Source organism: Ochotona curzoniae, unplaced genomic scaffold (genome assembly GCF_017591425.1).
Source record: "Ochotona curzoniae isolate NIBS_2020 unplaced genomic scaffold, NIBS_Ocur_1.0 scaffold_3835, whole genome shotgun sequence".
In the NCBI taxonomy this organism is placed as follows: Eukaryota; Metazoa; Chordata; class Mammalia; order Lagomorpha; family Ochotonidae; genus Ochotona; species Ochotona curzoniae.
Genome location: NW_024467114.1, coordinates 32,055,281 through 32,082,143, shown reverse-complemented (window position 1 = coordinate 32,082,143; position 26,863 = coordinate 32,055,281). Strand labels below are relative to the sequence as shown.

At 39.4% G+C, this 26,863-nt stretch overlaps 1 protein-coding gene across 11 annotated transcripts in view; it reads left to right on the top strand.

The window, feature by feature from the left end:
• The window catches only part of HDAC9 (histone deacetylase 9), a 579,622-nt gene that overhangs the window by 302,362 nt on the left and 250,397 nt on the right, over window positions 1-26,863 (top strand). For 7 of the 11 annotated variants that reach the window (XM_040964724.1, XM_040964725.1, XM_040964729.1 and 4 more), the window contains one exon: window positions 9,156-11,790. In XM_040964724.1, the coding sequence (XP_040820658.1) occupies window positions 9,156-9,473 (318 nt within the window). In that variant the 3' untranslated portion in view covers window positions 9,474-11,790. Of the gene's footprint in view, window positions 1-9,155; window positions 11,791-26,863 lie in introns of those variants that run through there. The other 4 variants (XM_040964720.1, XM_040964721.1, XM_040964719.1 and 1 more) reach the window with 2 other exon arrangements.

Genomic DNA, 26,863 nt, shown 5'->3' with positions numbered 1-26,863 from the left:
TACCTAAGTGGACAGAGACACCCACTTCTTCCCCTGCCATTGCATGACACTAAGTTAAATATCTCTAACTGTCTCTCTCTCCCCCTCTCTCTTTCTCTGTAACTCCTTCAAGTAAATTAATACATCTTTCAAAAAATTGTTAAAAGAAATATGCAGGAGAAGAAACATTGTGTTTTCCTCTACAGAGGGCAATAGTTTCCTAAGCTCCTGAAATACGAGAAAATTTTGGACATCAGAAAAGGGATATTTAAATTGCAGGCCTTGTTTCAAGTAATCATTTAGAGTAAAAAAAAAATAAAGGAGTATTTATTAAGCATTTTGTTAGTCCTCTTTAAAACTGGTAAGAGAGGATGCTTCTGTTTTGATGTTTCATTATGTCAGTCCTGAACCTGTGTTTAGGAAAGCATTTCTGCTACTCAGTATTGAGTTTTTTGAGTGTTTCTCTAAGATGCACAGAAGTGAACTGACATAGAATTTTGGCTCAAAGCTGGACTGCCAAAGTAGACCTCTGCATTTGAAAGCTCTCCAAGCTTGGCTTGTTGTTTATGGAACAGTTGGTACATACCTATCTGTGAGTTGAGACAGAATTTTATCATTATTTTTAAATCTAGTTTCCTTGGAGCTGAGGAGAGAGAGGTTTTATTTTCTAACAGAGGAATATTGCATTCAAAAAAAAAGAAAAAGAAGAACCAATGCTATGCCCGGTGTCAGATGTGTTTTAAGTCTCAGGCAGAAATCAGCAAGTGATGAGTTGTTTTGGAATTTATTTTGCATAGTTTAATTATCTCGTTCCAACATGTATGGTTCATGGTTATTCAGTGTTAGAAGTCAAATTTACTTCTGTGCTGATTGCCATTGCATGTTTCAAATCTGAAGATATTTTTCAGGGACATGAAAGATTTCTGAGAGAAAATTAAAACGATAGAATTAATATTCACTTGTCAGTGTATATCAAATGATGTAACTTAAAGTGCAGTGCCCTGCATGTACTGATGCACAGATCAACAACGTGATATTGAAACATTATTTAAGGGATTTATATCACATTTCTAGAGCTTAAATCTCGTCTCACAAGCACTAAAATCACTGAAATTGTGTGTCTCTGGAAGGATCACGACCGCAGCAGGAATCAACAACCAGGAAAAGGCTCGGCCATGCTACCTGAAGGCAGGCGGAATTGGGCCCAACTCCCAAGCTGTCTGCCCTGTTGTGTGTCTGTGTGAGTGTGTGGCAGTGCATGTGTGTGACAGACGCCCAGCATCCATGGGCTGCCTGTAGCCTGGCCTAACACCCTGTCCAGTGGCCGTCCAGGAGTGTGTAGAAAGCAGAGCTGCTCTGACACTTGAACAAGAGGACAGATGAGAGCGGAGGGACAGGCTCGCAGCAGCTGCCTGCTTCATCTCAGCTGGGTCCCGGCTGGAGGAGCTCACCTGGTGCCGGACAAGCGGCATGCGGAGTGCATTACAGATGGGGCCTCCAGCGAGATTGACACAGGCCTGCCCACTGATCTGTCACACAGATGTTTTGCCTTCTGGTTTCTGGCCAGTGAGGCAACTGCTCTGCCTTGCAGGGGGATCACCTCCAGATGTTCAGCTCAAGAGAGAGCGCCCGATACCCCACTGAGAACAGACAGACATAGTGCTGCAGCCTGGGCCACTCCGCAGCAGTACGGACTGGTACAGGGTTTGCCCTGTCATCTTGCTTGTTGACGGTCAGATCTGTGGTTCAAAAAGATAGGGATGACAGCATAATCCAGATGCTGACAAAGAGCACCTAGTAACCCTTTCTTTTCAGAACTTTGAAATAAGCTGAGCCTGGGAGGCAGGATTTCTCTCTGACATTTGCTTGTTGAATTTCCTCACTGATGTTAACTGGCCATTTCCACTCTGGCAAACTGGACTATTTCAACAAAAACAGCTTGAGTCAAATGCCTTGAATAAATATAAGAAGTGTCGGTTAACTGCACCCCTCCTCTTTGCTTTTTTTTGGCAAAACCAAAACTAGGACAGTCCCGTTCATTTCATTTGTATTTTGTGAATTGTCATGAGAGCACATTTTATTCCAGAGTAGACGTAGAAGTGGGAGCTTTTGATTTTGCTAATGTTGATGTGGCTTCAAAATGGAGGAAGAGACGTTTCAAGGCGCTGTTGCTAAACATATCCTAGATTTTCAGACACTGTAAGTTCCACCTTGGCAGCAGATGATGCATTAGATACCATGAATAGGATAATGGAAGGGCCTGGCCTTCCATGCTCCAGGATTCCATTTGGGTGCTGGTTCTAATCCCAGTGGCCCCACTTCCCATCCAGCTCCCTGCTTGTGGCCTGGGAAAGCAGTGGAGGGCGGCCCGAAGCCTTGGAATCCTGCACCCACATGTGGGAGACCTGGAGGAAGCTCCTGGCTCCCGGCTTTGGATCAGCTCAGCCCTGGCCATTGTGGCCACTTGGGGAATGAATCATTGGACAGAAGATCTTTCTCTCTGTCTTTCCTCCTCCCTGTATACCCAATAAAAATTAATAAATCTTTAAAAAATAATGGAAACGCAAAGCCCACGCCCTCAAGGACTCTCTATAGTATTGATGGAGATCAACAACAGTAGCAACAATGCCAGGCAGTCTATAGAGAAAACATTCATGAGATAGTAGCAGAGGTAAAAACCATGAAGGGTACTCGTCAGGCATGTGAGGGTTTCAGGAAATGGCTGCACTTGGTTGAATAGATTGAATAGAAAAATTGAGTGAGAGAGAAGACAGGATAAATTCTAGATCTGGGGCTCATATGATTGGATAATGTGTTTGACCCAATGAGAAAGACTGGGTGATGAATATATTAAAGTGTGATGAGCTGAAGATTATCCTTGAGCTGCTTAAGCTTGTCGCATTTCTTACCTGTTCTGAGTGCTGCACAGATTCAACAGCACCTGAGCGTGCAAGTGCAGAGCTCCCAGGACAGGTTAGAATTCTCTGTAGTCATCCAGTTATTTGCAGGTGATTCCTGTTTCAAGGAGGAATGCCCCCATGGAAGAACTTTCTCAGTTTCTACCCTTTCTGAAAAAATCACAAGTTCATATTTTGTGATCTCAGAAATCACTTCTTTTGGGCATGGGATTCCGTCTTTCTAAATTCATGGTTTTGAAATAATTATTAGATATTTTTCAGCCGTCCACCATTCTGTAACTATATGGTTTCCACTTGCAAATGTTTGTCTTACGAACCATGAGGAAATCCTATTCTTGGAAAAAGGGCATTTTGCCATTGCTTATCCAGTCTGGCTTTTCTCTCACACCTTTAGTATTTTTCAGAAGGTGGAGGGGAGGCCGGGAAGCTGATGGGAGCAGCTGGCCCGGGTTCTGGACACTGAAGGTCATCAGGCTTGACGTCCCGTATGCATTTGTGTCAGCACGGTTGATTTACAGGCTAAATGAGGTGATCTCTGGATACGTCCATAATCTCAGAAAAACATTAACATGTCAGGTTTCTATTCAAGTGTATGTGTACACACACACACACACACACACACACACACACACACACACACAGAGTGAGCTTGGAAGGGTCTCCCAGTATTGGAGATTTTGTTTGACTTGCTTCCTATCTCTGAGAGATCATGCGCTAGTAAACTAATCCTCATTTTTTTCTTTCTGTTTGGTTTTTTTGGGTCGCACTAGCAAAAAAACTACTTTCTGGCTTTCCAAGGTGCTCTAATGTTTGGGCTTATTTCCCTTTCTTAAATAACATGGCATCAGGCCCAGCACAGCAGTCTGGCAGATAAAGTCTTTACCTTGCATGTGCTGGGATCCAATATGGGTGTTGGTTCATGTCCTGGTGGCCCCACTTCCCATCCAGCCCCATGCTTCTGGCCTGGAAAAGCTGTCTAGGATGGCCCTAAACTTTGGGATCCTGCACCCACGTTGGAGACGCAGAAGAAGCCCCTGGCTCCTGGCTTCTGATTGGCTCAGCTCTGGCTACTATGGCTACTTGGGAGGTGAACCAGTGGATGGAAGATCTTTTTCTCTGTCTTTCCTTCTCTCTGTATATCTGACTTTCCAGTAAAAATAAATATTTAAAACAAAAAGTAACATGACCCCATTGACACCTATTATTATCTTGTTTTTCAAAAACATTTATATTTTATTTGAAACACAGATTTACGGAGAGAGACGGGGGGGGGGGAGAGAAAGAGAGAGGATCCATTTGCTATCGCAAATGTTTGCAATGACTGAAGCCAGGAGCCAAGAATTTCATTCTAGTTTTCCATGTGGATGCAGGGCCCCAAAGTCTTGGGCCATCTTTTGCTGCTTTCCTAAGCCCATTAACAGGAAGTTGGATTTGAGGTGGAGTAGCTGGAACTCAAACCTGCACCCATATGGAATGCCAGCTGTGGCTAGAGGCATAACCTACTACACCATGGCACTGGTCCAGTATGTTCTTTAAATGACCATTCATTTGGCAAGTGTGCCACCATTGCTAACTTGAACACAGGGAGTCCAATGGTGTGGACAGTGGCCTATTTGACATGGATTCCAGAGAGGATAGGGAAAGAGGAGTGACAGTGAGGGGAAAGAACTCCAGGTGTTATACGTGGGAGGGGCATACTCACATGGTGGAAGGGAGAAGGAGGCTTTGGTGAAGAAGGATGATTCTAAGCAAACATAGACCAGTTAGATACTCCAACAGCGAGGGAAAATACGTGATGGGTATAGCGTGGACCATTGCACGATGGGTGGGATCCAGGGCATAAGATAAGTGTCTGAATGAGAACTGCAGGTGTTTGCTCATTGTTACAGTGGAGAGAGTGAATAGGACAGGATGGTCAATAGGGTGATGACCTGTTGCCGTGTCTCTTTTCTGATACACCTGTTTTCCCAATGAGAGAAGAAGCAGTGTGTCATCGGGGGAAAAAGTAAAGGCAACAGGTGTTAGAGGCTTGGGAAGAAGTAAGAAGTTGGTGGTTATCATAGAAACAGCCAGAGTAAACTGACTAAACAAAACAGGTAGAATTCCTACAAGCACTGAAGACCCACTGGAGGCTTATTGCTGTGAGTTTTAAGAGAGACACTCAGCTCAAATGTTAATTGCCTAAATTGTATTGTAGTGCACTTGGCTGCTTGAGTGTGGCAGAGGTGTAGTGTTAACCACACTGGAAAGTCTTTCTTCCCCAGGAATATTCATAGTGAAGCTGACGAAGGGATCGAAGATGATACAGGTGCAGCCCATTCTAACCAGAAGGGACAGGGATGGCGTGGAGGACCCAGGGGAAGCGAGGGATGGTTGGGCACAGAGAACCCTGCAAAGACAAAAATGACACCAGAGGAGGAGAGCTGGGGATGTGTCCAGTTGCTGATAAAGACCAGGCATAAGGTGATGTCATAATGCCAGGAGCTGAGGAAGGAGTGGAGTGAATGACAAGACAGGCAGTCAGGCTGCATGGCAGCCGGGACCAGGCTGCAGGGGAGAAAAACCACGGAAAAGTTCTTCTTTGAGTGTGGGGTTTATAACTTCTTCATGATTATTGTCAAACTCCCAAAAGCTCAGTCTTGGAGTCAATCCCTGCCCCAAGTAACACCAAGTAACAGGGACTACTTTATATTATTTTAAAATTTTATATGAGAGTCACAGAACCACAGGCAGTCAGGGATCACACACACTATTTCACTCGCCCAAATCCTACATACGCCAGGACTGGGCCAAGTCCAAGCCAGGAGCCAGGGTGTCAATTCAGGTCTTTCCTGTCGATGTCAAAGACTCTGTCACTTGAGCCATCACCACCGCCTACTCTGCAGAGTAAGCAGAGACTCTGGACACAGCCCTTTGTGGGCACAGACTGTACATTTCCTGGCTGACCTTCCATGTGGCGCCCTCAGTTCCTGCCCTGTGACTGCATATTTTGTTATGGTCAAATAGTCATACTGGAGGATCTTGGGAACATCCCTCTGAGGCACCTGCTTGGCCCACAGTTGTCCTTGGGATCCCGTTATTGGGTAATTGAAATTTGGGCCTTTTTCTCCAATCTCTAAGCAGTTGGCCACATATTAGATATTTAAGATTAGAAGAGCTGTTCAGTGTCAAGAATTAGGATGAAAGTCCTGTATATGGCTTTGTAAGAAGTACTTATGGGCATGTAAAGCGAGGCAAGATAAATATTCCCTTTATGCTAAACACTCAAGACATTTCAGACATAAAGCTTGTAAACACAAAGGAAATTCATAATTAAGTTGACTTTCTTCATTTTGATGTTGTTTTTATTTACTTGAAAGATGGAATTAGAGAGGGGAGGAGAGAAAGAAATCTTTCATCTGCTGGCCTCGATGACCAGGCTGGCCAGGCAGAAGCCAGGAGCCAGGAGCCAGGAGCCAGGAGCATCTTCCAGGTCTTCCATGTGGGTAACAGGGACCAGATCTTCCTGCTATTCCCAGGCCATTAATAGGGAGCTGGATCATAAATTAAGTGTCTGGAACATGAACCAGTGTACACATGGGATGCCAGCATTGCAAGCAGTGGCCTTGCCTGATATTCCACACCAGCATCCTTGATATAGGTTTTGATGGTTATGAGTTCTTGTAGCTTGATCATGTCTGACTTCGTATTGGGTGATTTTTAGCATCACATGCAATTTATAGATTCTGACTCCCCATCCCACAAGATCATACATTCTATGATTCTCTCTGGCTTCATTCTTTGGCATTTTCCGCTGGTCCTCAAACTCCATCAGCCTTTCAGTTCTACAGATATATTTGGCTCTTGGTCCATTGCAGGATGTCAGTCACTTTACTTTCTGCCATTCATGCTACCCTCCCCCAACACCAGTTTCCACCCTAACATCCACCTGGCCTTTGCATCTGGCATCCTTCTTCCCTCACCTCGAACTTGAGCCTTCCCCACGGATCCTTCCCTGCCATTTCCCATTTCCCTTCTCTTGGGTTGACAAATATGTACTGCCATTGCGCTCTGTGGTTCTTTCCTTAAAGCCTTTATGATATCTGAAAATAAGAGTGCATCTATCGGTTTAATGAGTTTCAATACACTAAACTAGGAGGGCAGCAAAGTAGTTATTTATTGTATGCTTAGTGTAGTGTCTTCTACATAGTAGATGCATTTGCTGAATGAGTGAATGAAAACTTGAATAAACCTACCCACAGTGAGATAAACAGGCGATTTGAGGTTCAGGAGATTGGCGTATACAGAACTCTAAAGGAACTGCTGTTCAAAGTCTGAGTGCATGTGTAACAAAATGTTGAAACCCGGGCTTAGTGTTTTTTTTTAAAAAACCTAGCTATGTGTGAGTGGGAGGTAAACTTGCATTTTTATGTGAAAAAGTCTCATTCATGGTTTTCATGTTGGTCTTGTGAGTGTGCTGCTAATTGTGATAATAGGCATGTTGCTTACACAGGCCTTGACTTAGCAGAGCTCTCTAACCGTGCTTGAAGACATAGTTCATGATGTGCAGCTGACCACTCAATAGGGCCATTGTGAAGGGAAACCAAAGGCCTGTGTGGGCTGAAATCTTCTTGAGACAGTTTCCCTATTTCTAAGCTGCGATGCTATAGTGTTTTATAAGTTAGGTATGTTAACAAATTATCCTTTCAAAAACCATCACACAGTGAGGGAATAAGCTTAACACTTAAGGACTAGCATATTACATAGATTTTCTTAAAAAATGTTTCTATGAAAATTTTTAAATTTCGCATTATTTGCCTTCAGTTTGACTGTAAAATAGTTTTGTATTTGCAAAACATTTTTAATTCTACAGATTTTAAAGTTCAGAATTTTAAAATAGATATCTCTTTGTTTTAGAAATACATGTAGGAAAGTGTTTCATCATTTTGACTGTAATTTGACCTTACCTGGGAAAGAAAGAGAGGTAGAAAGGAAGTTTTGCGTTTGTGTTACTGGCTTTAATAGTTCTTAGTGTTTATTGAAAACGTTAATTGGGGAACTTCTTTATTTTTTTTTTCTTTTTTTTTTTTTATTGTTGCTTACATTGTATTATGTAGTACAGTTTTATAGGCGCTGGGGATTCCCCCCACCCCTCCCATACCCCTCCCCCCATGGTGGATTCCTCCACCTTGTTGCATAACCATAGTTCAAGTTCAGTTGAGATTCATTGCTTGCAAACACATGCCTAGCATAAAGTTCAGCGTCTTATTGTCCAGATAAGTTCAGTGGCCTCTTGGGGAGACCTTCTATGGTCTGAAGATAGGTCTAACAGAGTAAAGATCCGGTCAGTTAAAAGCCCCAACAAGGCCTCAGTATCAATATACAACATTATGGAATTAATTGACATAAGCAATAGCAGTTGAGAACAGAATAAACAAATGGGACCTCATCAAACTAAGAAGCTTCTGTACAGCAAGGGAAACAATCAACAAAGTAAAAAAGCAACCCACAGAGTGGGAGAAGATCTTTGCACACGATATAGGCGATAGGGGGCTAATTTCCAGGATATACAAAGAACTTCAAAACAACCAAAAAACCAAAACGAACAAGCCACTCAAGAAATGGGCACGGGAAATGGGCAAACATTTCACAAAGGAACAAGTCCAAATGGCAAACAAACATATGAAAAAATGTTCCAGCTCCCTAGCAATAAGGGAAATCCAAATTAAAACATCGATGAGGTACCACCTAACACCAGCAAGATTGGCCCACATAAACAAGAACACCAACGACGCTTGCTGGCGAGGATGCGGGGAAAAGGGAACCCTACTCCACTGCTGGTGGAGCTGCAAATTGGTACAGCCTCTATGGGGAACTTCTTTATTACACCCTTTCCACTTTTGAGAAAAGAATCCTTCCAAATTTTATTTTGGATTACATTGATTCAGCAAAACCTTTCTTGTGGACATTTCACAGTTTCCACAGACAAAATTTCTTGACTTTTCCCCCATTGTCTTTCTGTGTGCATTTGAGAGTAACCCGTGCACAAAGCAAGCCCTGGCTGGCCTCATGCCCTGCCTACCCTGTCTGCCTTGCCAACATGCAGGGGATGAGGCCAACCGGGACCCTCGGTGCCTGCAGCTGCATTCTGAAACCGCCAATCAGGGCTGGGAGACCAAGGTGTTCTGCAATGGAGTGGTTAGGAACCAAAAGTGTAATTTGCTTTGCTGTTGCCATCCAGACCTATTGAATTTTGAACCCCTGAACACTCTCTTCTAGCTGCTTTCGAAATCTATTGAACAACTGAAGGCACCAGGTGGCAGTCACCTTGAAGAAGCCGAGGAAGAGCTTCAGGGGGACCAGGCGATGCAGGAAGACAGAGCACCCTCTAGTGGCAACAGCGCTAGGAGCGACAGCAGTGCTTGTGTGGATGACACACTGGGACAAGTTGGGGCTGTGAAGGTCAAGGAGGAACCAGTGGACAGTGACGAAGATGCTCAGATCCAGGAAATGGAATCTGGGGAGCAGGCTGCTTTTATGCAACAGGTAATAGGCAAAGATTTAGCTCCAGGATTTGTCATTAAAGTCATTATCTGAACGTGAAATGCACTGTAACATTTTGGTCAATGGATATCATTTCTTCTCAGTTTCTGTCTCTGGGTGATTCTCTTTTCTAACTCACGCAGGTAAATGTGTATCTCTCTAGAGATCTCTTCATAGACTGACCTCTGTGTAGACAGCAAGGGTTCTCTGAAACTCCTCTGATAAAGAATTACCTGTTACATTCAAATTGTGCTACGCCATCGCCAGACCACAAATAGGCTTTCCGTTCATCTCCAAGCGATCTCTATCAGTGAGCGCTAAGCTGTCATTACCTTCACTGCTGTCTTGAGTTCATCTGTTGAGGTCGATGACTACTGGAGAGTGTCTCCCAGGCTCACTGGTGAAGCATTCTGTGGGGTTTTGCGTTTTTCCAAACATGTAGATTTCAGCATTCACATCACTGTACAGAATGCATCATAGTGCAGTCCAAAACGCTGTCCAAGGCAGTCTGCACCTTTCTCCCCAACCCCACCTCACCTCCACCTGTCTCTCTTTTTTTTTTTTCTGTTGTTGTTAGAAATGTTCTGCTCACCGTGCCAGCCGTCCGCGGTTATTGTGTAGATTGCAGCTGAAAACATTAGGAATACAGCTGGTTTGATCTATGTAGATGCATACTGCAGCACTATTTTAAATAGTTCATGCTGTCTCACGTGGCACCGCTCATTTGACTTAGCATTGTGTATTTTCGTTCCCTGTCTACTGAGAGAAAACGATCAGACGAAGCGGCTGCAAGCTTAGGGTCCAATGAGCTGCTGCGTCACAGCCACCATTGCAGAAAACAGAGCGATGGTTTGATTATTATCTGACGTCAAGTTCCATTGGGAAAGAAGGTGTGTAACAGTTTGATAGTCATTATGGCTAGACTCTATGACATATGATTCCATAATGATCTGATATGAACATCCCCTGCTGACAACGAATGAGGCACGGGGGGTTTCCCTAAAGCGTTTGCTTGTACAGCACGCACCTTCCGGAGGATAATGTGCTCCGAGGCCACTGCCTCCGCACACCTTTAAAGGCCGCACAAGACAGAGTTGACTTTCGTCAGGGCTTGGTCAGCTTCCTGCTGGTCTCCCACAGAAAACCGGGTCTGTGAGGCTGCACCGGAAATGCCTTGTGGAAACAGGAAGTTCAAGTGATTCATGTACTGAGGAATGTAGGGGAGGGGGGGGAAGCCAAGGATAGTGTTTTCCTCTTTCTGTTTTTAAAGGGCAGTCTATGAATTGATTTATTGTCTAAGAAAATAACACCCCAAGTAGGGAAATTGTTGCGGAAGCTTTTCACTGGAATGTTTCCTTCATATTCCCTTTTGATATGTTTACCTTGTTTTATACGTTTACTTTTGTTAAGCTAGTTAAAGGTTCCTTGTATTAAGAGCCCCTTAATATGGATAATCCAAATCGACCTAGAATCTTTGTGAGGTTTTTTTTTCTATTAAAATATTTATATTTCTAAATCTGAGGTATTTAAAGGTATAGTATCCTGTTTCAAAGGAGATATAGCAGTTTTGCCAAATGTAGACCTTGTTCCACTGTATGTTATCGGCTCGTGTTGTTTACATTTTGCTGTGATATTTAAAAGTATCTCTTTAAAAATGTGACTGCGGAAGATACATTATCCTTTTTTAAAAAAAAGTCTCCATTCAAATTAAAATAACTAGAATTTAGAAAGTTTAAAACTTTTCCACACAATGAAAGTCCTTCTGATAATTTGCCAAGTAGCTGGAACAGCCAACTTGCCCAATCACCATTAATATTTTAATATTTTCCTTCCTATTAAAATGTCTTCTTGTCAGTGGTTTTGCATTAAAAACATGGCATGCCTGAGATAAAATTGTATATTTTCTCCATCTCATAAATATTCATTTTCTCTGAAGTCTTTTTTTCAATCTCATAAAAAAGGGATAGTGCATCTTTTAAAATACATTTTATTTGGGGAGGAACATGTTGCTGAGCAGACTTTTGTATCATATTACTTCAAAGATATGTAATCACAAACAAGAACAACCTATTTTTTATAATGTCATTTGAGAGAGCTTCATCAGTTGAATTGGTGGACGTTAATTGTTTGAATTTGACAGACTTTGAATTTAATCAAGAAACTGCCTGGAGCCAGTGTAAAGGAAAGCTGGGCTTGACGAATCTTAGAACTAATTGATTAATGTATCTTTTCAGATCTACTGTATTTATTATAATTTACACCCTCGATGGTGATCTCTTGTTCTGTGTTGTAAATATATTGTTTGTATGTTTCCCTTCTTGACTTCTGTTATAAGTCTCTTCCTTTCTCAAATAAAGTTTTTTTTAAAAGATCCCCTTTCATATATTTGGCTTTGTGTAAATAAACGTGAAACATTTAATCGAATTTTAAGCATGTGCAATAGGTCTCACACACAAAAGGGTATTGCCATTCTTTGTTGAAATGAGAAAATAAAGTTCTTTTGAGAAGTTCCTTCTAATAACATTAAAATAATAAGTCCTACAAGCTAAACTGTTTATGTCAGCCATTAGCAAATAGCAAGCACACGTAAAATTTGATTTTCCTTTTATCTAGTGTGACCTTTTCCATGACATGTTATCATCCTTGGTATTATTAAAAATGTTAAATTCTAAAAATAAAACTTGATATAAATAGTTTCAGTCCCTAGTTTTGCTCAGTTATTTTTTCTAAAAATAATTAGACCAATCCCTTAAATATAACAAGCACTCAATATGTGTTAAAATGAATAATTTTCCAAGAGTCGTAATAATTATGTCTATGACGATGTAATCTGGAGCAACATGGAGAAAGTGGCAGTGTATAAATTAAAAGAGCAAGTAGCAGTTAAATGCTTGCCCCTCTATGGTAATGTTTTGTAATACTAGTCAGAAGAATAAGGAGGCTAAGTCGGGCACAGATAGGGCCCCATTCTTGTCACATGAGCCCTTAATACTTGGTTCCTCTCCTCATCTCTTGCTACCAAAATGTACCAGTCAGAATTTCATAATGGGTTACTTGATATTCAGTTCAGGAGGTTAATGCAATTTTTAAAAAACTATAATTAGTTTGGCATAATCACTAATAATATCATAAAAGTTGATTATTCTAAGGCATGAAAGTATTGCATTGCATCATTATTGACCATGCCAAATGAGCTTTCTTTCCATGGTGCCATAAATGTGGTAAATTCGACCAGAATTCTGGTAATTGCTTTCATTCTAGTAAGAATTCCAAAGTTTGGGCTGTAACAACTACAAGATTAACTCACTACTAGATCCTAAAGTAAAAAATTAAAGGCAGCAGTTGAATAAAGGTTTTATAGTATATATCTAACGTCTGAATTGTTAATATTAATAATAATAACAACCTTCAGTTAAGGTTAGAAACCCTTTTTTGGAAAAGTAGCTTCTGCCAGGGCTTAGAATAGGTAGCTATTGGATTTCTGAAACTGTAGCCAGGAATTGAACTCAGGCACTCTGAAGTGGGATGTGGACTATTTTAACATGGTGTTTCTTTGTGGACTATGTAGTAACTGACACGTTTTATAGTAAATACTACAGCAGCTATGAGTCTGTGGGGATACAATTGAGTACTTGCAATAGTGATTTAATTGAATTCTAAGTCATAACCAGTCAAAATCAAGGTTGGAGGTGAAAGAGAAGGAGTTAGAACTATCATTCACTTAATTTTTTAAAAATATGATTACTCTATGTCGGTTTCGTGGGGAGCATATAAGGGGACAAAGAATCTAGGCAAATATAAAGGATATTGGGATGTGACTTTTCAGTCCAGGTAAGAATGAGTGAATTTAGTCTTCAAAAGGTTTGTATGCTCATCACTACATCTTTTCTAGTAGCTTCTTTGAAGTTTACACACTTTTAAACAATGCAGATCATTTTAATTTGCAGAAAGGTGTTCAAGTAGGACAAATGTTCAGTGCACCAGGTTGGGTTGCAAGCACTCCTTATCCGTGAACTCATTTAGTCCCCACAGCAAACATATGGGATTCAGTATATTGCTATTTTGTTGTAGACATGACTGCATTGGAGCAACAAGGGGTTCATGTCAAGGCCCCCCAGTTGGTATTAGTCTAACTGTAGCAGAACCCAGACATGCTGGCCCCAGACCCCTGGTTCTCAGTCCTTACCAACCAAACCTTACTGGGTGTGGACAAAGATTGTGTCTACATGCAGATAGATTTCCTTCTGTGCAGTTCATCCACTTCTGCCACTGCTTGCTCCCATTTCCTCCACCTTCCCATCATTTTCACTCTCTCCCACAACATGTGGGAGATTGCTAATTTCTTTTGATAAATCTCAAGATGTAGGATCTTTTTTTCCCTGATCCGTAGATAAGGGTTCAAATTCTTGAATACACTATACTCAAACGTTTTTAATCATGAGTATGTATGAGTTTCTTATTTCTGTTTGCAGCAAGTCTTAGGATGGAGATGAACATTCCCCCTGTGGGGAATGATTTTGGGGGGGAGGAATGTGGCTGGATTTAAAGAGATAGCAGCTACTCCTTGCCTTTTTTCTTATCTTATTCCTCCATCAAGGCAGAACATCCAGTTTCTAAACATGCAGGATTCTATCTGTTCAGAATTTTTTCAACCCAGGATAATCTGCTCGATAGTCATTCTGAAATCAGTCTATTCAAAATGTTGCAACAGGAAACACAGTGACAGGCCTTGAGTTCAAGACTTCCTGGATGGTTTTGCAAGGTTCATGAACATCCTCCTGAGGAAAAGTCTAGATAGTCGCAAAGATTCTGGGTTGGTGGTTCTCCCAGAACCTCAGGAATCTACATGCTCTCAAGTGCTTTGGGCGGCTCTGGTTCAGAAATAGGGCTTTGTATCATATTTCCTATTTCTGAGAAGAATGTTCTTGGGGATCACATTGAATCTGTGTATTACTTTTGGTATATGGAGATCTTGATGCTGTTGATTCTGCTGATCCAGGAACATGGTAAGTTTCTCTTCTTCTTCTAATCCTTTTTTTTTTTTTTTGTGACTTTCATCATAGAGATCTTCCACGATTATGTTTAGGTTAGTTCCAAGTTAGTTTCTTCTCTGCTATTTTAAAGGGGATTGTACTTATGATTCCTTTCTCAACCATGGAGTCATTTGTGTGTAGTAGGGCCATTGGTTCATGTTCATTAGATTTTTATCCTGCTACTCTGCCAAATTCTCTTATGAGTTCCAAAAGTCTTTTGATTGGATCTTTTGGTTCTGTGTAGTAATTGCATCATCTGCAAACAGGTATAATTTTAATTACTCAGTTCCTGTTTGAATTCTTGTAATTTGTTTTTCTTGTCTTCAATAACTCTGGCAAGAACTCCAAACACTATATTGAATATCAGTGGTGAAAGCAGACATCCTTGTCTAGTTCCGAATCTTAGTGGAAAAGCTTCCAGTCTTTCCCCATTTAATATGATGCTGGTGTTGGTGTTTTTCATATATTGCTTTGATTGTGTTACAGAATGTTCTTTTTATGCTTATTTTACTCAAGGCTTTTTGCAAGAAATGGTGTTGGATTTTATCAAAAGCCTGCTCTACATCTATTGAGATGATCATATGGTTTTCATTTTTCAATTTGTTGATGTAGTGAATCACATATATTGTGTTGCAAATGTTATACTGTCTCTGCATTCCAGGGGTGAATCCCACCTGGACTGAGGATCTTTGAGTTGAGGATCTTTGCATGTTTGTTCATTAAGGATATCATTCTGTAGTTCTCTTTTTCTGCTGTGTCTCTATCTGTCTTTGGTGTGAAGATGATATTGGCTTCTTAGAAGAGTTTGGAAGGATTTCTTCCTTGTCTATGGTTTGAAATAGCTCCTGGAGGATTGGGATAAGTTCTTGAAATATTAGGTAGAATTCTGCAGTGAAGCCATCTGGTCCAGGGCTTTTCTTGGTTGGGAGGCCTTGATTACCAGTTTGATCTTAGTCCTTGTTATAGGTCTGTTTAGAATATTAACTGCCTCATGATTCAACTTTGGTAGATTGTATGTGCCCAAAAATCTATTCATCTCTTCTAGGTCTTCTGATTTGTTGGCATGTAGTTAAATGTAATAGTTCCTAATACTTATATTTGTGTCTGAGTATCTGTTGTTACATTTCCTTTCTCATCTCTGATGCTATTGATTCATATTCTCTCCCTCCTTTTTTGATTAGTTGGGCAAGTGGGGAATATATTATGTTGTATTTTATGTTGATTTTCTCAAAGAACCAGCTCTTTGATTCATTGATCTTAAGTATTGTTCTTTTGGTCTCTATGTGGTTTATTTCCTCACTTATTTTGGTTATTTCTTTTTTCCTACTAATCTTGGGATTGCTTTGCTGTTGTTTTTCCAACTCCTTCAAATGAACAGTTAGCTTGCTTGCTTATTTATTTATTTGTTTGTTTATTTATTTTCATTTTTTCAGTGACACATTGGTCATTCAGTAACATGTCATTTAACCTCATGTTGTAAATACTCTGTTTTTATTCCTGTTGTTGATTTTGTTTTATGGCTTTTCATTTAAGGGGATATTTAGTAACTGTAATAGACAATATCATGTCCAGATGTGAAGATAAAATGCAGTATGAATCTCTACTTCCAAGTCAAAGGTGGACACCTAATGATGCTGTTAAATATATCTTCACAATAGGATACTGGATTCTTTGCCATTGTCCATACCTATAATGTCAGGATACACTTAAATAGCAGAATGATGGACTTATGACTACTTATGAAGAGCTATACTATTGAAATAATAATATACAGGAAATCAGTAGGGAGAGGAGACTTGGGGAGGAGGTAAGGGAAATCCCATATCCTGTGGAACTTTATCATAAAATAATAAAACAAAGGAGAGAGAGAGAGAGAGAGAAGAGGAAAAAAAAAAAAAAGAAAAGAAACAGGGCCGTGGAGATGCACTGAGGTCCTGAACCACTTTTTGAAATCCTAACGTTTAACCACTTTTCGCTAAGATCCTCAGCTCTCTGATTTGTAGCATTTGACGTAGACTGCCTTGTGTCTTGTATATTTTCAGTTTCTCCTGCATTTGCACTTTGTGCTATTCACTTATACCTTCTGTTGTTATTCACATTGATGTTCGTCACTTTTGCTTATGTTTTTCTTCTAATGTGAATCATTTTTACCTTTTCGTCATAGCATTAATGGAGAAAGACTTGTATTTTTTTTTTCATAGATTCTGTGGTGTTTATTCGATTTCTTTAAATGAAATAAAATCCAGAAATACTGCATCAGTGAAACTTGGACTCATCATTTCTTATTTCTTTTAACCACTAGTAAACACTGGTCTACGTTATGTCACCAGATCTGCCTTTTTGTAGTCATTTCATGTAAATGGCATTACATATCATGTGGACTTTTGTCTCTAAATTCTGTCCTTTTTGTAATGTTTTCATTACATCATAGTGTAGCTTGTATCGATGCTTCGTTCTTTAAAGAATCCCATCATGATAATGTGCTACATTTTGTTTATCATGTAAATGTGCTACGTTTTGTGTGTTTGTTGGTTGGTGGAAATGCGGTGTGTTGACTGCGAGTTTTGACCATTATGACTGATGCTAGTTTGAGCAACTTGTAGTGTCAATGCATGTCTTTATTTCTCTTGAGTATATCTAAGAGCATGAGGGCTGAGACATAGGGCTCCCCTAATTTATGGAGAAACTACCTGTTTTCTCTGTGTCTGAGTTCTTTAGCTTTCACATTAGCACTGTTTAGAGCATCGCAGTTCCCCTGTGTGCTCTCAGCACTCTGCCTTCCCTTTCCTTTAGTAGCCATCCTAGCAGGTGCAATGTACCATTGTTGTTGCTTTGATTTCTTTCACTAATGACAAATGATGTTGAGCATCTTTGCAATTGCTTTTTGCCCATTTTTTCTATCTTTGAAAAAATATCTATTCAGGCCTTTGTTATTTAGCTGGCTTATCTGTTCTTTTGCCACTGAACATAAATACTAAGTCATTTATCAGATAAACACATTAGGAATGTTTCTTCCACTCCATGGTTTGTCTTTTCATGTTCTATTTAGTGTTTTCTTTAATGAACCAATATTTTTAAACTTTGCTGATATCCAATTTATGGATTTTTTTTCTTTTGTTACTTGTACTTTTGGTGTCATATTTTGAAACCATTCCCTAAAACAAGGACTCAAGAGGTTTTTTTTGTGTGTGTGTGATTTAGCCCTTACCTAAAATTAGATTTGTAATCAATTTAATGTTTGCTCTTTAAATAATATTGTGCTGTGAATGTTAGCTTTTTTTTTTAAAAGAGATAAGAACTTTGTTGCTTGGGTTTTTCCTATTACTAGCTCCTTGATTTCTCTCTCCAAAGAAACATTTGTTACAATTTTGATGTTATAGCTTACATAGGCTAACTGAAAAAAAAATTAAGTCTGTTTTCTTTTCTTCTGTTTTTCTTTCAAATTGTGATTTTTTTTCATGTTTGTGCTTTCAAAATTCTACCCTGGTTACTTGTGTCTCCTTTGTAGTTAGAATTTATGTTGAACAAATGTTCATTTCTTTTCATGAACTTGGTGCTTCTGTTGATGGAACTTCTGGGAAGACCCCTAGATTTGCACTAGCAACACTGGAAATAATGTGTAGCCACTGAATGTTTAAAGTATGTCTGGTAAAAATTCAGATATGTCCTAAGTGCTAATTATACGCCCAATTTTAAAAACATGGCAGAGAAAATATTTTAATATCTGTTAAAGAATCATGTCTGTAATTTATATACTAAAATGATAATTGATCAAATATATTCAATCATATAGCATTACTAGAGTTAAAATTACCTTTTTCCTTTTATTGTTTTTAATGTGTATATCAGAAAGCTTAAGATTATATGTGTGGCTTTCTTTTGAACCACAGTGAATTTTTTGTCTATGCATTAATATTTATGCTTTCAATCATCTTCCGCTAGTTTGCTGTTTCGTTAATTGACAAATCTCATCACATCATTGAAAAACCTGAACAAAAGAGGATCAGCTCTTGTCAGTAACTTCCTATTGCTTTTCCCAGGTTTGAAATTCATCTATGAATTAAATTCATCTATTCATTAAATTCATCTAATGTTGGTGTGAAGAGAGATTTGAGGCATCTTAAGGATTCAAAGTTTCTTTTCCTTTATCTTAACATCTCAAAGCCTATAAAATGTTAACATTAATTAAAAGGTCAGGTCGCTAAGTTTTCTGCCCACATCTCAAAGATATTAGGTTCATCATTTGTAGAATGTGTTAATTCCTACCCTTCCATTTCTGACAATGGAACCAACATTTAGACATAGAGACAGATTATCATGAAGTCACCATTGGTTGTCTTTCTAACTTGTCTCATATAAGCAATTTTTAAATCATTTTCCATGTTACAGTTTTGTAGGTATATGGCTTCCTGCCTCCACTTCCCCATTCTCCTTTCCGCTCTTCCCTTCTGCCATTCCCCCCATATTATCACCATAGTTTAGTCCGTTAGTAATAGTTGCAACGTTAAGTTTCTGCTATTTAAGTATACCATGCACTTTGGGTATACATAAAGGTAGAAAATCTAAGCTATCAATTCTCTATCTCTTTGAAAAGTAATCCACTTAAAAGGAAGAGAGAAAATGTGAGAGAGAGACAACTTCCATCTTCTGATTCATTCTCTAATTGCCTGCAACAGTCTGGGCTGCATTAGGACTGGTCCACATGGGTAGAAGGAACCCATGTGCTTCAACCATCTTCTGCTGGTTCCCAGGCTACTTTTACCAGAAGCTGGATGGAAGCATGCGACCTGCAACTATAATCAAGCACTCCCCTAAGGGGTAAGGGTGTATTAAAAAGTTGCTTAGCCCACTCCACTGCTGGCCTATACACCATGTATTCTGTGTCTCTTCATTTTCCTCTTTAGTTCTACTTTCCTTATTCTCCACCTGAAAGTAGTACTAATACAAATACAGACTTTGTTCATTGCGGTACTCTGCTCCCATGTTCCCATGATGCTTAAACCAACCCAGTTACCTTGGTGTAAATACCATTTTCCCAATCACTTTAAAGGTTTCCTGGGAGTGATATCCTCACAGTACAAACTTTATACTCTTACCAGGCACATACCCTTCTCAACTGAATTTATGCACTTAAGCTGCAAGGCAAATTTCCAATATGGAACTCCAGTTGGCAGACACGTCATTAAGCGTTCATCCCTATCCTGAAAAAGACTTTTTTTTTTTTGGTGAGGCTATTCAGTTGTTTATTCAAGTGTAGTTTGCTGATCTAAAGGAATAGTGCAGGAGGTAACAACCCCGTGTGTGTGCCGTCAAGTGCCTGAAAAAGACTAAGTTTTTCGAGAACCTACTCTGCTTTCCCTCTCGGCTGTCTGATTTTTGCAGCTCATCAGAGATCTCACTTTCCCCTGGAATGAGTTCCATGCAACTTACCAGGAAGTCCTTCTATACTCATCACTTGGGTAGCACCAACTTTGTTGTTCCAGAAACCAGACAGATGGACTGTCCTGTGTCCATCAGCTTCCGGAGCAGAACCCAGGGAACCTGAGGAGAGCTCAGTAAACTCCACTCCAAAAATATTTGCTTTTCATTTCTCTTTATTGGACATGAATGTGACGGACTTTATGTGATGACATAAAGTGTGTGTAAAGATCTTGCTGGGATATTTCTCGTGCTGAATGTTCTCATTCGTAATATTGTTCAACTGACTTTAGTAAAATTAGTTAATATTTAATTTCTATTCTTGGCTGGTGGTCATCGAAGGAGTTTTTTCCTCTTGGTGGCTTCATTGTTTGTATTACTCAAACCAAATTGTTCAGTCATGATTTATAATCACATATGAACATTTGGTTATTACTACTATTTCATATCTGGCACATAATTTTGGATAGAAAATAGTATCTCCAGTAACATTCATAATCTTCATACTATTAATTTTTCTGTTTTCATGCAGACCGTTGATCATTTTTGGAAATTAGAGCTTGCAAGGAAGACGAAGTCATTCATATAAATATTCCTCTAGGAATAAATCAACCTTATCCTTACTCATGTTTAAATGAAAACACTGTTGGATGTGTAAATGGATGTGCTGTTTTGACAAGGAACACATCAAACCTTGAAGTGTGGAGTTCAAGTTCCACCTTTGTACTGCCCACTGAGTATAGTCTTTGCTTGCTTATGATCTGGTTCTAAAGGTGCCTGTGGAGTTCCGACTCAACTTTTGTTGCTTCTTCGCAACTCTGGTGTAACATTCCACCAAGTTTGTTAAGCATCATCAACATTTTAAAGTTTTCATTAGGGTGTTGTGAGACTAAAATGGGTTAACCTGCGCAAGCGCCAGCCTAATGGCTGTGTGGTGAAAACGAGCAACTGCTAACAATTTTGTTAATAACATTTGTAAGATTGTCTTGAAAGTTTAGTTTTATGTCCTGGATAGGAACCTACCTTGAACTTGTTTTTGCTTTTTAGTCAAAGCTTTTCTTTTACAGTAAATAAAAACTCCAAAAATGGGTTTCTCAGTCTTTTTTCTTGTCCTAGCACATAGACACAGTGGCTGAGATGAAAATTGGAGGGGGCTTGCATCGTTCCTCGCTACTCCGAGATTCAGAGTAGCAGTGGGCCTCTGGCAAGCGGTGCTCACATCCCATCGGAGTACCTGAGTTGGAGCCTTGGCCCAGCCAGGTCCCTTTGATCTACGTGGATCCAGATCAAGCTCCAAGCTACTGGCTTCAGACTGGCTCAGAAATGAATCAGTGAATGCAAGAATCTCCTTCCATTCCCATCTCTCATTCAGCCCCTTTCTCTCAGTTTTTTTTTTCTTCTCTCTCAGTCTTTTTCTCTTCATTCTGCCTCACCACTCTATACATTTAAAATAAGAGATATAATGTATGCATATATTATATATACATATGTATGTATTCTATTCTATACACACACACAGTTTAGAATTGATTCATCCTCCCCCCTTTCTGGACTCAAGGGGAGATGCTCTAATTGGAAAGTGCTTGAGGAGACCTGAGAATATGAAGTGCTTGTTTTGCAACTCCCCTGCCTTGCCTTTCCTTTCACTTCCCATAAAAAGAACTCTGTGTTGCATGAGACTTAAATTGAAGCCAAGTCTGAGCACAGCGATCACTGGGATCATTTCCATTGATCAAGGAAGCTCTTTGTGTGGGCTCGGTCTATCCCCAGGTCTTCTCTTTCATCCTGGCTTCATTATCAGAAACCTAACCATCAACAAACAAGTGAAACCTAGGAAATCAGTCTTGCCTAGTAGCTTACATGAGATTCCTGTCGTGTTTGCCTTTGGTCCCAGCCTTTCTTAGTGATCAGCTTGGCATTGATGATGCTGATGTTACTTATACTTTTTGAACAGCTATTCCTGTTCATGTATGTGACACGGAAACCTAATAGAAATGCCTTTGTTATCTCTCTTACTCTTCCAATGGCCACACCAACCATGGGTTTGGAGAGTTGGAACTACAACTGGACAAGAACTCAACTAGAGGAGCTCCTGTGGCTGTTTTCCAGCATCTGCATGAGCAGGCAGCTGGAGTCAGGACTGAGAACCTGAAATCCAACCCAAGGACTCTAAAATGGGACTTGGACGGCTTAAGTCTTAACCACTAGGGCACACCCCCCTGTGTCTGCTTGACAGCAAGTGCTCTTAGGATCTGCTTTCTTTTGCTTTTCTTCTTTTTTCTTTTTTCTCTTTTTCTGTCTCCTGTTTGATGAATGCTAACACAGCTTAGAATGGAGAATACTGCAGTGATGTCTTGATCTTAAAAAACTGGAGTCTCTGCTTTTTGAATAAACATTGAGTCAGTATTTATGATCTTCATTTAGCATGATTAAGAATAAATGTACTTTCCAGTATTTTTTTTTAGCATCTGAGCTGTGTTCTGATTATGATGGTTATTTTCTCAATCCATCTTTTCCAATTTATACTTTGCAATTCAATCACATGTAATTGTTTTCTCAAGAGACATATGAGTCGTTTGATTTTTGCTTTATTATCTGAATTGTCAACCCTAACTTACGTGAAAATATGTGAGCTGACTCTTTAGTTTTATTCTGTCTGTGCTCTCTGAGTCTTCACTATCTCCACATAGTTAGACCTTCATACAGACATAATGGTTAGTTATATCTCAATAGAACAGCCTTCTGGATAAAGAAGCAGATAACCTTGTTCTCCTAGCGAGTCTTGCAGGAATACACAAATATCCAATTTTTAATGCCCTAGGTTTTGTTCCATAACATTTTGGGTTAAATTTTTAAAGATTTTTTTTAAAAAAAAACTTTTTGGAAAGTCAGATTTACAGAGAGAAGAGGAGACACGGAGAAAGATTTTTCGTCCGTGCACTCACTCCCCAGGCGGTTGTAAGGGTGTATTCCTGGCTCATGCAAAGCAAGGACATTAACCACTAGGCTACCATGCAAGGCCCTGGGTTAAATTTTTAAAAAGAGAATATGGAACTTACCGAATTTTTGTAAAGTATACTTATATTAAGACATGTTAAGTCTTACATATTTTCTCAATCTGCTTTTTTGAAGTGTGCTTTAAATACAACATCTATTGATAGATGTAGAAATTGATGGATTGTGACAAATTGTGTACACCACAGTCTAAATACAGACTTTTTATCTCACTTCAAAAAGTAACCCTGACACCACATCACAGCCAGTCTCAGACTACTCACCTCCTTTCTTCCATTATACATTAGTTTTGATTTCTCCATCATTACATCCAAAAAATCTTATAGAAAAGAATCTGTGATACATCCAGCATGTGTTTTTATCAAGAGATGCTTTATGAGCCATCCTTGTATGCATCGGCGATACAGTCATTTCTATTGCTGAATAATTTTCTGGTGTGTGCGTTCAGCTATGGGTTTAGGTTACTTCCAGGTGTGCATAAATATGGCTGAAACGTCTGTACTCACTATCGACAGATTATTGCAGGCGTTCGCTTTTGTTTTGAGTGATCACCCAGTAGTGCAATTATTGACTTATATCTTCTGCGTATGTTCAACATTGTAAGAAGCCATGATGCCAGTTTTCACTAGCTGTCGTTTTACATCCCTATCAATACTGTATGAGACTTTCTACTTCTCAGGATCTTCATCAGTGCATGGTACGAATAGATTTTTTTTAACGTTATACATGCTAAAGAATATTAGTGCGATCTCACTGTGCGTTAAGTTTGACGTTCTCAGATGTCCCCTGACGTTGAGCATCTACTCGGGGGTTCAGTGGCCATGTGTGTATCTTCTGCAATAATGCCGATTACACCTGTTCAATTGGAGTGTTGTTGAGGTTAGGTTTAGCATATACGTGGGGTGTTTCCCATTTCTACATATACATGGTGTGAATATTTTCACCAGACCCATAGCTTGCCTTATGTTTTGAAGAGAAAATATTTCAATTTTGATGTGTCTCATTTTGTAATTTTTTTTCTTCATTGGTTATTTCTTTAGTGTTCTCCCAAATAATACCTGATTTTTTATGATTTGTTTTTCTTAGTTATGACATTGACGATTAATATCTCCTTGAGTTGATTTTACAAATGATAAGAAACCAAGGTCCTCACCCCTGAGGATATCAGATTTTTTCAGGATTCCTACACTTGCTCTTTTGAATTCTTTTCATGCCTTTGCTAGACTCAGTTGAGCAAATATGAATGCAGGTTGTTGATCTCCTTATTGTGTTACTTTGATTTCTGTGCCTAACTTTATACCAAAGCTGAAGAATTAAGATTTTTGGTACTCTCTCGTACGTCTGTTCTTGAAAGAGTCTCTTGTTTTCAGCAACACACAGTTGTGATATGCCTAAATAAAGTTTTCTTGGTGCAATAGTCTTCCTTGTTTCACTGGCATTCTCAAATCTATGGGCTTGTACTTTTGGAAATGTTGGGAAGTTTCAGGCTTATTTCTAGCATTTTCTTGCTCTGACTGCCTGCCCTCGCCACCCCTCTTTGGGGCTGCTGAGCACACACAGGGTAGACTTGCTGATTCTGCCTCACTAGTATCTTTTTTCTGATTCTTTTTCTTTTTTATATGCTTTCTCTTATGACACACGTCTTTTCTTCTTAGTAGATCAATTTCTGTCAGTTTCATGCATTTTTAAGTTAATAGCTTGTAGTTTTCATATGTAGGCATCTCTTTTGACTGTTTTGTAAGAGTACGCATTTTAATAGTTTTTTAAAAAACCCTTGAACATATTTAATATTTAAAGTTCATTTTGTGTTAATTCTGTCTCTGCTTTGCAAATCTGCAACTAGTGCTTAATTTCCCTCTTGAACATGGTTATTCTTCTTTAAACATTTAGAAAACTTAGCTGTCAGACAATTTAAATTTGTTGCATCTTTTTTTTCAAGAAAACACCTCCTCTCTGAAATTTTCAAGACTTAAAAAAAAAAAAAAGAGCTTTCCGGAGGCATGTCTTTTCTGTCTATTCTGAGCAGCATCGACTGGGTGTCCCGGATGTTGACAGGGTTGAAAGCTCAGGGAAGTAGCCATCTCTGCTTGGCCTTCGGGAGCATCTGCAGGTCCAAGGGAGGGGAGGGGAGGGGAGAGGAAGAAAGAGAAAAGGAGAGGAAGGGAGGGGAAAGGGCGGAGGGAGGGGTTCTCACCAGTTTAGAAGCTGGTTATGTGCTATATCCTACCAGTTTAATCCTTGGCTGTATCTTGGCAGTTTTCTCCTAGTCAGTGAACTCAGATGTTTCATCATTTGTACATTTGCATTCCATTTACCAAGGAACACATGGGAGAATATGCATCAATATGTGTATACAGAAAAACCAGCAGATTGCCTGGGCATTAACTCGTGTTTCAAATGAACTTTTACCATCCTACAATTATGTGTATAAACCAAATGAAAACAATATTACCACTAGTTTTCAAAAACCTTTGAATTTCAATTTAACAAATTAAACTGACTTTTTTTTTGTTCTTCATTCTTTTCTTCCCTTCCCTTGCCTTTAAAACATTGAACTTTCATGAACTGAATGTATTTTTTAGTTTTGAGATGATGAGCTGTGAATTCAGCCAGCTGTTTATGACAGTAACAAATAGCCTCATGAAGATGTTTAAGACCAGTGTGAAAGCATAAAGAAGGAAATATTTATAATATCTGACTATTGCCTATCATAAAAATGATTTTACCTAAAATTTGAGTGATATTTACATTCCATAGATAGCAGTGTAATTTCAGTATTTCAGATATCTTTATTGAGGCAGAATTTACACCACAGAATCAAAATATTTAAAGTGAAATCCAGCAGTTTCTAGTATTATCACTGAGCTGTACAACCACTGTAACCAGTTTTGCAACACCTACTATCACATCAAAAGAAAAAACCCTCCATCTTCCTTGGCTTTCCTTGCTCATTTCCCTGTGGCCCTTGGCAGCCACTGGACTTTCCATTTTTGCCTTTTCTTAACATAGCTCATCTTATATATTCTTCCTGCCTGGCTGCTCTTATATCCCTTCCCATCACTGTCTGCCCTTCCCCTTCTGCCTCAACCACTCAGGCCTCTGGTATCCACCATGAAGCTTTGTAATACTGTGAGATTAACGTTTATAGAAGGCACATATGGAAGCTATAGTCAGCAAAACAACATAATAGTACATAAAAATAGGCAAACCGATCAATGGAGCAGAACAGAGAGCCCAGAAGTAAATCCACCCATTTAGTTCCATCTGCTTTTCCAGAAGGGTTCAAATAACACACACGGGGGAAAGCAGAGTCTTCTCAATAAATGATGTTGAGAAACAGGGTATTCACATGAGAATGAAATGGTACTCATATCTCCCATTATACACGAAGACCAATTCAGAATGTATTGAAGAGTTAAATGGAAAGGCTTAACGCTGTAAAACCTCTAGAATGAGACAGAGAGAGAGGTTCACAGCATAACTCTTAGCAATGATCTTCATTTTGTTTCTTTCGGGGCGGGAGATATGACTTCATAAACAAAAGTAGGCAGATGGGATTGCACGGGGTGGCGGGGCAAAGAACTAATATACAACATGAGAGAAAACTATATCCAATAAGGGGTTAGTCTATACATTTGTTGAAAGAAATCACACAACTAGAAAACAAAGAACACTATATAAAAATCAATGACATACCTCAGTGGGCGTTTCTCAGGAGGCATGCAGATGGCTGATATGTACATGAGGGGAAAAAAAAAACACTTAACATTGCTAACCATGGAAACATACATTAAAATTGCAGTGAAGTGTCATTTCATGCCTTTCAGAATGATTATTACCAAAAAAAAAGACCCACAAAAGATAACAAATGTTGATGATAATGTGGAGAAAATGGAAAAACTATACACTGCAGAATAGTGGTGCTGGGATTGTAAGTAATACAGGTGTCATGGAAAACAGAATGGAGCTTTATCAAAA